The sequence below is a fragment of the Delphinapterus leucas genome, chromosome 11, assembly GCF_059928025.1.
Source record: "Delphinapterus leucas isolate spDelLeu-1000000601 "Yukka" chromosome 11, BTC_Dleu_Yukka2, whole genome shotgun sequence".
NCBI lineage: Eukaryota > Metazoa > Chordata > Mammalia > Artiodactyla > Monodontidae > Delphinapterus > Delphinapterus leucas.
In genome coordinates this window covers 50,978,163-50,990,505 of record NC_143139.1, presented here as the reverse complement: position 1 = coordinate 50,990,505, position 12,343 = coordinate 50,978,163, and the positions used below count along the sequence as shown (strand labels likewise).

The following is a 12,343-nucleotide window of genomic DNA, read 5'->3' as shown; positions in this document are numbered from 1 at the left end:
CCCTCTGGTTAGAGGGCCCACTCATTTCCCCTGGTGAGAGACCAGGTTTCATTATTTGCTATTTCACAGGCCGAATTACATGGTGTTCAAGGAGCCTGAGCAGAGAGTGAGCTTGATGAGCTAGAGGCAGGCTTTATGAAGTAGGTGAGAAATTGAGCTAGATTTTAAGGAGGGTGGATCTCAGGGAATAGGGGTATGACATTTGACACAGGAAGACCACGAGAGGGTTGTCCTGGGGAAGAACTTTCCTGTGAAATGAGGTGTTTTGGTGTGTGTGAGTTTTGCTTTGTGTTTCTTTTCACAACTGCAGTATGAGTCACCCCCGTGTCCTTGACTTTCATCCTTTCTTCTTGGACCTCCTCTAGTTAAAAATCAGTATTTTTTTCTCTCTCCACTCTTTTAAATTTCCGAAACTGGAAGGGAATTAGCCTGAGGTTTGCTTGCACAGGAGCAGATTGATGAGGCGTTTCCTGCGGTGTTATGAATATTTCTAAGCGCGCACGGTAGAGACTAGTAAAATAACTCCCATTGCCCAGCTTTGGTTTCCAGCGGCACGAGACCAGTCTTTTGAATTCCTCATACCTTCTTCATGTTTCTGTTTTAGCTATAAGTTTTTGAAGAAACTCCAGATGTTGTGATTCCATATGTCAACACTTGATTCTGCACCTGACTAGTTGATTAGCTATCAGAACCTACACAAAGTCCACACGCTCCCTTTAGTTTTTATGTGTCTTAAGGCTGTCCTTTGCCACCGATTTATTGGGAAAACTCGTCTTCTGTCCTTTAGAATATCTCACATTCCAGTTGTAGCTAACTGCTCATGTGATGCCTTAACTCGTTTATCTATACTCAACATTTTCTATAGATTGGTAGTTAGATCTAGAGTCTTAATAGAAGTTCAACAAGAATGCTCTCTAGTTGATGCTGTCATGTACTTCTTACTGCTTCATTCACATCATGCCGCTGGGGTGTCTGGTTGCCTCACTTTAGGGATGCTGTTACTGTTTGATGGCTCCTGTGGTATCAACCTGAGCCCATCCTATGAACCTTTTGTGGCTAAAACGTCCATTGATGATTGTTGCTTAAATCTGTTCCCTCAGAAATTGCGAAGTTTGACTTCATAACTCTGTCCTTCTGAATTTACTGGCTGGAATTCCTCAGGAAATTCCCCTCACCAGCTGTTTGGTTATCTTGAAATAGAGTTTATTCAGGAAAGGCTGGATAAATGGTTTTCTCCCTTTATTTAGCAGCTTTTAGAGTAACTTCATTCCATTGTGATCAGGTCGAGTATCATACATAAATAGCGTATCTTTGCTTCAAATACTTTCTAGTCATTCTTTTTGCTGAATTTGCCTATTTTAGACCAGGGTGTCCCTCTAGGCATTTTTTTTTTAAAGATGAGCTCATTGTTTCCTGCCTTGTAGTAATAAGAGACCCAGGCAAATTTAAGCTTTCCATTAAAACCCCATAATTAGTAGAACAAGGCTGTTTTTGATTTTTACTGTTTCTTGAATGAATGCATGCATGAGTGACATTTCTATCTCGGTTCCATCTTTACCCTATGCATTTTTTTTTTTCAGGACAGTTTTCTTTGCCAATAGACAAAAGACAGCTGTATGAGTTTGATATCAAAGTTCCACTGTTGGTTCGAGGGCCTGGGATCAAACCAAATCAGACAAGCAAGGTAGGTTGCTGACAAGGTGATGTAGCATTTGCCTGAGGAAAGAAAGCTTTTCCTCCTAAGAGGAGGCTGATTCAATCTCTCCTCCTTTGAGGATGAAGGCTGATTGGCTTAAGATTTTTTGCAAGTGTATTTATAAGCCTTGCGAACAGTGATTCTTTTTTCTTTCTTTTTTTTTAATTGAAGTATAGTTGATGTACAATATTCTGTAAGCTACAGGGGTACAATATAGTGATTCACAGTTTTTAAAGGTCATACTCCATTCAGTTATTTTAAAATATTGGCTGTATTCCCGGTGTTGTACAACATAACCTTGTAGCTTATTTTATACCTAATGCTCTTAATCCCCTACTCCTATATTGTTCCTCTCCCATCCCATCTCCCCACTGGTAACCACTAGTTCTCTGTATCTGTTCTCTATATTTTGTTATATTCAGTAGTTTGTTGTATTTGTTAGATTCCACGTATAAGTGATATCATACAGTATTTGTCTTTCTCTGTCTGACATATTTCACTTAGCATAATACCAGTAAACTGCTGGCCACCCACTATTAGATGTATATGTATCATATTAGCATGAAGAGCTTTTGCTTGTGTTTTGAGACTAGATTTTTACTTGGTCCTCGAGCCGTGACTCTCCACCAGGGTGCTCATCAAAACTACCTTCTGAAACTGAAAGGCTCAACATCTAGAAAGGTTGAGATTGACTCACTTGAACTGGAATAGAATCCCTGCCTCTGCTTTTTTTCTTAAGTTCACAATGATTCTGAGAGGCAGCCCAGTTTGGGGCCCATAGCCCGGGAGAGCAAAGCTCTTCAGGCTTTGTTGTGTGTGCACATCCCCTGGGGGCCTTGTTGAAATGCAGATTCTGATTCTGCATTCCAGCCTGCTCCCAGGTGTTCCCAGGTGATGTCTGCTGCCGGTCTGACCTCCCTCTGAGTATAAGGCTACAGAAAGGGTGTTGTCTGAGAATTTAGTCCCCCTCCCTGTGGGACTCTTCCTCACTAATGCCTTTCTACTCTACTGATTCTGTCTCCTAGTACTGTCATAAAGTACCACGTTCTTTTGTTACCATTTCCATTTGGTTTCAAACTGAGTTCCTAATACTGAGGTACTTTGTTCCTAGAGTTCATGGGCACCTTGATCCAAAACACTGGTCCAATGTTGGGAGATAAGAATTGATAGGCTCTACCAGTTGTTTTCTCTTCCCTAATACCACAATTTCAGTCCCAGCTCTGTGAGACAAAAGAAAATGAGCAAATGGATTTATTTATTTATTTTTTTTTTTGCGGTGTGCGGGCCTCTCACTGTTGTGGCCTCTCCCGTTGCGGAGCACAGGCTCCAGACGCGCAGGCTCAACGGCCATGGCTCACGGGCCTAGCCGCTCCGCGGCATGTGGGATCTTCCCGGACCGGAGCACGAACCCATGTCCCCTGCATCGGCAGGCAGACTCTCAACCACTGTGCCACCTGGGAAGCCCAGCAAATGGATTCTTTAAGCTAAAATTGGAAAAATAGGTCAGAATTTCTGGGTATACTGGTGCTTGAGTTTAACTTGGGGGTGTAATGTTTACTCTGTTTAAATGTCTGTCATTCACTTATTTCCTTTCACAATGCTATTGATGGAATTCTGTTCAAATTCTCTCGGAAACTTAAAATGGCCTTCATAAGTGCCTTTTGAATTTTCTTTTTCTTTTAAGACCCACATTCCTAAAGGCAGTCACCTTCCACTACAAATTCATTACCCTCTAAACAGGCCTCTTCTGTCAACGGAGGTAGGCAAGCTTGGAAGACCATTCAGCCTTAAAAGTGTTTTCTTGATCTTGGTGTGGGGAGCTGGTTGAGGAGAGCGTGTCTGCACCTGTGTGCAATTCTGAGGAGCAGGGCCACGTCTGACCGGTGTGGGGAAGGCGGCTGATGAGAACAGAATGACGTGTCAGCCAGCTGCCCACGGAACAGACTGTTCCTTTTTCCTTCAAGTTAACAGTGGCACTCCATGTTACAATCAGAAACTTCACTTTCTCTAAGCCATCTAAGTGAAACCAGGTCCTAGGAAGCCATTTCAACAATAATAACCGTTATTGAATGCTTAGGATGTGACAGGTGCTGTTCCAAGTGTATTACCTGTATCAACTCAGTTAACCTTCACAGCCTTATGCGATATGAATGCTGTTATCCCCATTTTACAGATGAGGAAACTGAGGTATACAAGTTCAGCGATTTACCCAAGATGATGTAGCCAACGAATATCAGAGCCCTGCACTTGAACTCGGGCAGTCTGGCTGCTATACACTTAACCAGAGTCCGTACACTCAACCATTACACTACAGCTCAGACAACAGTATTTCTTCAGTATCTTCCTGTGCCAGCGCAGTATACCAGGAGCCTTGGAGCCACAGCAAGAGCAGTCAGAGAAGATCAGTTCTTAACTCCCTGTGTCAGGGGGAGCCAGATACCTGAGCTTCAGTTGTCGGTGAAAGTCTCTGAGGCATTTGGGCAGAGACCCGGGTGTCAAGAAGGATTGAGTCGTGCAGAGATCTGTGGGAGGGTATCCTGAGCGGCAGAACAGTGCATGTGAAGGGCACAGATAGGAGAATGAGCTTGGCCTGTTCAAGGGACAGAAGGTGGCAGTTGTCCTGAACTACTTTTACTTCCTACTTGGATCACCTCTCTCACCTCCTTGCCTTTGTACAGCTGGCTGCGCCTTCTGTGTGAATGCCCACCTCATGCCCCTTTCCCCTGGCTAAGTTCATTGTCCTTCGGGGCTTCGGTTTAGGGCTCCCCTAAATGAACGTCACTGTAGACCCCCGCCCCACGTGGAGTGGGTGCCTTTCCCAGCTTCCCAGCTGGCCTCACACTTACCACACCCGACTGAGTTTGTCTTTTTAACTCTAGGAGTCCCTAGTTGAGAGGTATTACCTGAACTTAGAATACCCAGCTTTTAGTGGGAGTTTGGAGTTAGCACATGTAAGCTATTATATATACAATGGATAAACAAGAAGTTCCTTTTACTGTATAGCACAGGGAGCTCTGCTCAGTATTCTGTAATAACCTAAATGGGAAAAGAATTTGAAAAAGAATAGATACACATATAACTGAATCACTTTGCTCTACAGCAGAAATTAACACATTGTAAATCAACCGTAATTTAAAAAAAAAAAGAATACCCAGCCCTTAACATACAATGGGTGACATCCAAGTTGTGTGCATGGATATATTACCAAGGTCACACAGTAAGTGGCAAAACCAGGTCTGAAAATGAACCGTCTGTTCTCAAACTTCCATGGTTTTTTTTGGAATTCCCTGGCGGTCCAGTGGTTAGGACTCTGCACTCTCACTGCTGAGGGCCTGGGTTCAATCCCTAGTTGGGGAACTAAGATCCCACAGCGGCGTGGCCAAAAAAAAAAAAAAAAAACAACAAACAACCATGGTGTTTGACACTCTGTGGTTTGAGAAGTATGAAGTGCCCTGCTTCCATCTAACACAGTGTGTCAGAGGTGGTGGGTGATTCATCGTGTGCTGGCAGCAGACTTTTCTTGGTGCAGGTTCTGTGTGAGGGCCACAGGGTGGTGAGTTGAGCATAATGAGCTGTGCTGGCAACAGCCCAGTAGCCAAAATAGGACACGTTTGACCAGTGGATCTGGCTTTGTGTTGGCTATTGGGGTGAGCCAGGGGCAGGTGGTATGGGTGGATGCCAAACATTGGCTGCTGAGGTCTTCTCCTCTGGCTATAAATTAATCTAGCTTTAGATTTGGTGGTAGAATTTCTTCAAACGGGCTTTAAGAAAGGAAAAGGTTAGTACGAAAATGGAAATGACATAGCATGATCCAGGGGAAATAAAACCGAACTGGGAGTCAGGAAGACCACTTATTGGCTTTAAGACTTTGGACAGACTAAGCCTTGGTTTCCCCATGTGAAACTGGGAGGATGCTAAGGGCAAATTCTCAAGTGCAACTAGGTGACGCCCTGGCTTACTCCTTGTTAGGGAAGTGGGGCGTGAGGGGCAAATCCAGATGAAGCAGCCCAAGACGTGTAGAGTTCTCTGCTTTCAGTGCTTTGCTTTTCTTTTTTTTTTTTTTTAAACATCTTTATTGGAGTATAATTGCTTTCCAGTGGTGTGTTAGTTTCTGCTTTATAACAAAGTGAATCAGTTATACATATACACTTATCTCCATATCTCTTCAATAGATGGATTTGGGGTGCTCTCTGGTGTGCTTTGAGTCTTTTTTTTGAAAGCCTTACGTGAATTCTTTAACATCAGGGCTTAAAAGTCTGTTTGAAAACCTGATGTACCCTCCTGGGAGCCCTTATTCTTTTGGGTAATTCTGCAGTACTGTCCTTCTTCCAGAGCTAAAAAAATAAGCAGGTTCAAGGCATGATATCCCTCAATCTCATGCCCCACAGAGTTTTTTAGGGCCTTATATTTGATCAAAATGTATATATACTTTAATCCTAAGAACATTCCCAAACAAACTGTGAGGCTGTGATTCATGAAATAATTTACTTGGTCTTGTCAGAGCGTTTTCTGTTCCAGTCCTTAAATGGATCTTTATAGTCAGTGATAAAAGCAATAATACCATTTTAGGAACTTGAAATGCTAATGTTTCTAGATGTCATTAGGGTGATGGGCTCATAGTATCCATTCTAATCCTTGGCTGTATAAAAACCAGAGAGAGGTATAATTCTCTCTTGAATTCTTCACTCATACTTGGTATCTACTAGAAGTCTCCCATCTCCTGACATTGTATGCTAATTTTGAGACTCTACGTCTTAGTCAAACAAAACCCAGTAGGGAGAGAATTTGTCCATCATTTTTAGGGAGGATGTGATCATTGTAGATACCTGGGAAGAAAGAGTCCTGGTGGTGGCGTTTATGGTACTTGTGCCGAACTAGCGACTTGACTTGTCCTGAATCTTGCAGACCTTTCTCCTCCCCTCCCCCCACAGAGCAAACTGCCACTAGAGGGCGCTCCCACCCATTGCTGATGGCTCGAGGCAATTCCTGCTGAGACTGGCAGTCACTGTTTTATCTCTGTGGGTTTTATTATTTTGGTGCCTTGGACATGTTAATAATACCTGTGGGACTGACTTGACTTCATTCATGTTCTGGACATCACTGGAGATCTGTCAGTCACATTTTGGAGTCTTGTTGCCTTTATCTGATTCTGGAGGTGGTGTCTCTGCTTGTCTCCTTTCCTGCTATGGTCTCTTCCGTATTCATACTCAGTCTTGTTTGCTGTATTCTAAGCCGCTGGAGAGTCTGCCTGGGGTACTTGGAACCGGGAAAGGTATCTCTAACACCGGGTCTTGTGTAATCCCTAGAGACATAGTTTTTGTGTTTTTTATCCTCAGCAACATATGGATTGCTTTTCCCGTGAGTTGCCTGCCACTGAAGGGTAATTTCCAACAGCTGCAGAGTTACACTGATTGGTTCAGAGCCAGGATATGTGTATCACTCTGCCCTCCAGGAGCCGTCCAGGAAACCTGGCTGCTACTGAACAGTGCTTCTTGCCTTTTATGTCTGTACTTTGGTTTTGTTTTTAAATTAAAAGTAATAGGATTAGATTTTTTTTCTAATCCCCATTTGGCTTCTCCTGAGATGACCTGAGTTTTCTCAACAGTTTTTGGGTTTTTTTTTTTTTTTGGCTGCATTGGGTCTTCGTTGTGGTGTGCATGCTTCTCACTGTGGTGGCTTCTCTTTGTTGCGGAGCATGGGTTCTAGGCAAGCAGGCTTCAGTAGTTGTGGCACGTGGGCTCTCAGTAGTTGTGGCCCACGGGCTTAGTTGCTCCATCGCATGTGGGATCTTCCCAGACTGGGGCTTAAACCCGTGTCCTCTACATTGGCAGGTGGATTCTTAACCGCTGCACCACCAGTGGAGTCCCTCTCAACAGTTTTGAAGACTGTTATTTATTTCCAGTAAACGACAGCTTTTCCAGTTACAGGCTGCTGACTTTGTGTCAGTTACTTCTCTTTCATTTCCTCATCTGTAAAACTGGGAAAATACTGCTTTCTAGGACTGTGGGGAGGATTAAATGAGGATAAGCATTAAGCACTGGCCCAGAATAGGTGCTCAGTGAACACTAGTTCCCTTCGTTTCCCTCGTGGATTGTCTCCATCACTCCAAGGCTTTTTCTAGCCTGTGACCACGTGACTTCTAGACTCTCTGCTACAAAAGTTCATGTGGTTCTTGAGCCAGAACATATATGGGATAGTCCAGATTGAGATGTTATAATTGTAAAATACCAGATTTCAAACACTTGGTTCAAAAGTTTTTTTAAAGTAAAATCTCATCACTTTTTTGTATTGCTTACATGTTGAAATAGTAATATTTAAATATTTACAGTGAATTTCACCTCTTTTTTTTTTTTTTTACTTTAATGTGGTCACTAGACAATTTTAAATTACACGTATGATTCCTGTTCTATCCCTATTGGACTTTGGACTATGCTGGTTTAGGCCTGGTAGCGGTATTGTATACAGAAGAAAAATAGTCCAATAAATCAAGGAGATATGGCAAGGTATAAATGCTGGACAGTGTCTTTAATTTCTAGAACCTTTGTTTAAAAACATCCAAGTTTTGGGACTTCCCTGGTGGTGCAGTAGTTAAGAATCCGCCTGCCAATGCAGGGGACACGGGTTCAAGCCCTGGTCCAGGAAGATCCCACATGCCGCGGAGCAACTAAGCCCACGTGCAACAACTACTGAGCCTGTGCTCTAGAGCCTGTGAGCCACAACTGCTGAAGCCCATGTGCCACAATTACTGAAGCCTGTGCGCCTAGAGCCCATGCTCTGCAACAAGAGAAGCCACCACGATGAGAAGCCTGTGCATTGCAACAAAGAGTAGCCCCCTCTGCAACTAGAGAAAAGTCCATGTGTAGCAACGAAGATCCAACGCAGCCAAAAATAAATAAATAAAATAAATTTATTTTAAAAAAAGGAAAATAATGGCTCCCCTGGTGGCGCAGTGGTTGAGAGTCCGCCTGCCGATGCAGGGGACACGGGTTCGTGCCCCGGTCTGGGAAGATCCCACATGCCGCGGAGCGGCTGGGACCGTGAGCCATGGCCGCTGAGCCTGCGCGTCCGGAGCCTGTGCTCCGCAACGGGAGAGGCCACAACAGTGAGAGGCCTGTGTACCGCAAAAAAAAAAAAAAAAAGAAAGAAAGAAAAAAGGAAAATAAATTTAAAAAATAAAAACATCCAAGTTTTGTGCTCTTTAAGGAAACTTATTGATGCATTGTTGGGATGAGTTTCCTGCAGTCTTCAAAAACTACTGCAAACATTCCTTACCAGTGTTGTCACTTCAAAAAACTATTAAAAAGGCTAACATCCTCATTGGTGACAAGCATTCAACCTTTAAGCCTTTAAAAAACGTCAGGAGTCAATTTGAAGTCAAGTTTAGTGAACTAATAAGAATAATCAAGTTGGAAAACACTTTGTATAAAATAACCCGACATTTTTCTCATCGTTCATAACAGACTCAAGGCAATCCTAAAGGAATCTTGAAAAATGTTTTTATCAATGGTAACAGTATGGGTAGAATAAACATTAACTTCCCAGGAGCATGTATTATAAACTTTATAAGGCTTTATGTTTTGTATTTTAAATTATTATAGTTATATTTAAATATATGCAATAGGAAGTATGGGTTGTACAAAAGATAATAGTAAGTGCTGTTTATCTCACAGGTGGGTTGCGGGGAAGAGAACTCTATTATAGATAGAAAAGGAAAATGGGACAAACTGTGTTCTAGATCAGTTGACTGTTTCTTCCTCTTTCTCATAGCGGCTCGTTGCCAACATTGACTTGGGTCCTACTATTTTGGACATCGCTGGCTACAATCTGAATAAGACACAGATGGATGGGATGTCTTTCTTGCCCATTTTGGTGAGTATAAAGCCCTAAATCAGGCCTGAGCCAAGATTCTGAAATAAATTCCAGGTTATATAAGTAGACTTAAAATTTAAATCTTAAAGCTGTTAAATTAGGGGAGCAGAGGATAGACTTTTTCTCTTATCTGTAGTGGGAAGGAGTTTTCTTAAAAAAAGACGGGACACACATGAACAGAGTTCTATATCCTCCCTTTTTCCCTTCTCCCCCAAAAGCCCCATCATAAAATCAAAACAGGTGACAAATTGGGAAAATATTTGCAACATACGTGAAAAAGGGTAATTAGTTTTAATAGATGAGTTCTTAAAAGCAAAGATTAATATCCCAGTATAAAAATGGGCAAAAGAAGTGAATAGTCAACTCCCAGAGGAATTAAAAATGGCCAAAGTCAGTGCAAAAAATTGCTTCAGTGCTGATCAAAGAAATGCTTAACTAAAGGAGGCCTCTATCACCTGTAGAACTGGCAAAGATTAAAAAGATTAATACCCTGTATTTACAGAAGTTTGAGAAAATGAAAGCTACTCAGACTCTGTTCATTGAAGTGTAGTCAGTATAAGCTATCAGTAGGCTAATTTAACAAGACCCATCACTGCAAAATACACGTCAAGCAGTCCCATCTGAGAATTTATTTTAAGAAAACAAAATTCATTCAAGAAATATTTGAGGGGGCTTCCCTGGTGGCTTAGTGGTTAAGAATCCGCCTGCCAGTGCAGGGGACACGGGTTCAAGCCCTAGTCCAGGAAGGTCCCACATGCCACGGAGCAACTAAGCCCATGCGCCACAGCTACTGAGCCTGCACTCTAGAGCCCGTGAGCCGCAACTACTGAGCCCATGTGCCTAGAGCCCGTGCTCTGCAGCAAGAGAAGCCAATGCAATGAGAAACCCGTGCACCACAACGAAGAGTAGCCCTTGCTTGCTGCAACTAGAGAAAGCCCGTGCGCAGCAACGGAGACCCAATGCAGCCAAAAATAAATAAATAAAAATTTAAAAAAGGAAATATTTGAGTACATAGCGCCTAGCACTGCCCAGAGCTAAGTATAAAAACTACATGTATTAATAGAAGAATATTGAAAACCTAAATATACAGTAGGGAATTGGTCAAATTGTGGCACAATTAAACAACAGACTATTAAACCAACACTAAATGATGTAGGTATGTATACATTGAGTTGGAAAGATGCCCACCACATACTACAGGGAGAAAAAGTTTCAAAACAGCATCTTTCTCATTAAGTATGTGTGTAAATATGTTTAAGCATAGAGAAGTTTGAAGGATCAGTACTCATTATAGATGACTCTTCCTCATTGATTTGTCTGAGTCTATCACAATTTATTATTAGGTAATATATGATTCATACAAGAGAATACCCATAACTCACATAAGTTATGAAACACAAGAAATACCCATGAACCCATCACCCCATTTAAGAACTGAAATATTCCCCATACTGATGCATCTTCCTATGGGCTCCTCCCCATTCCACCCCTTACCTGCCCATACAAATGAGCGCTTTTCTGAATTTTATGGTTGTTAATCTCTGGCTTTTATTTTTTAGTAATTATCGTGGATGTGTCCCTAAACAACATACCTGTCTTGGGGGGAAAAATACCTGTCTTGTTTTGCACTGTAAAAGTGATACTCTACCAGTTGTAATCAGGACTTTTTTCAGTTCATCATTGTTTGCAAATTGATCCATATTGTTCACAGATGCCTAATATTCCATTGTAAGAAGGAATGCATCACTACTTAATCATGTTTTTTTGTCAATGTACATTTGTGGTGTTCCCAGTTTTGTTCTAGGAACATTGCTTCTATAGAATTCTCATACATGTTTCCCAGTGAGCATGTGTATATGCACCAGGGTTATAGGAACCTCACATGTTCATTCCTACAAATATTACCAAGTTATTGTACAAAATCGTCATCAGTTTACATTCCCACGAGTAACTTATGAGAATTCCCTTTGCTCTATATGAAACTGTCCGACTACTTAATTTTTGCCAATCTAGGGGGTGAAAAAGATCAAAATTGTATTTGGTTCTATTGTGCATTTCTTTATTAATGAGGTGAATCATTTTTTTAACAGTTTAATTCACTTACTATACAATTCAGAAGTTTAAAGTTTACAGTTATTCAGAGTTGTACAGCCACACCATAATCTTAATTTTAGAACATTTTCATCACCCCAAAAAGAAACCCCCAAATACATTAGCAGTCACTCCCCCATTGCTCCCTCCCCCAGCACCAGGCAGGCACTAATCTACTTTGTCTATAGATTTGTCTACTGTGGACATTTTCTAGAAATAGAATCATACAGTATGTGGTCTCTTGTGATTGGCTGAAAAGGGTCATCCCCATTGTAACATGTATCAGTACTTTTCTTTTTATTAGTGAATAATATTCCACTGTGTGGATGTGTCACATTTATTTATCCACCCATCAGTTGACAGACATTTGGGTTGTTTCCCGTTTTTGACTATAATGAATAATACTGCTGTGAACATTTGTGTATAAATTTGGGGGCAAACTAATGTTTTCCATTCTCCTGAGTGTATCCCTAAGAGTAGGATTGCTAGGTCATGTGGTGATTTTATGTTTAACCTTTTGAGGAACTGCCAGGCTTGTTTCTAAAGTGATTGCACCGTTTTTATATTCCCACCAGCAGTGTAAAAGGGTTCCAGTTTCTCCATGTCCTTGCCAGCACTTGCTGTTACCAGTCTTTCTATTACGTCTTAGTGGGTGTGAGTGGTACTCATTGTGGTTCTGATTTACAT

The 12,343-nt window shown here is 41.8% G+C and overlaps 1 protein-coding gene across 2 annotated transcripts in view; it reads left to right on the top strand.

Moving 5' to 3' along the window:
- Nucleotides 1-12,343, top strand: part of GNS (glucosamine (N-acetyl)-6-sulfatase) — a 51,964-nt gene that overhangs the window by 21,728 nt on the left and 17,893 nt on the right. For both annotated transcript variants that reach the window (XM_022571620.3, XM_022571619.3), the window contains exons 9-10: nucleotides 1,581-1,684; nucleotides 9,464-9,565. In XM_022571620.3, the coding sequence (XP_022427328.1) occupies nucleotides 1,581-1,684; nucleotides 9,464-9,565 (206 nt within the window). The remainder of the gene's footprint in view (nucleotides 1-1,580; nucleotides 1,685-9,463; nucleotides 9,566-12,343) is intronic.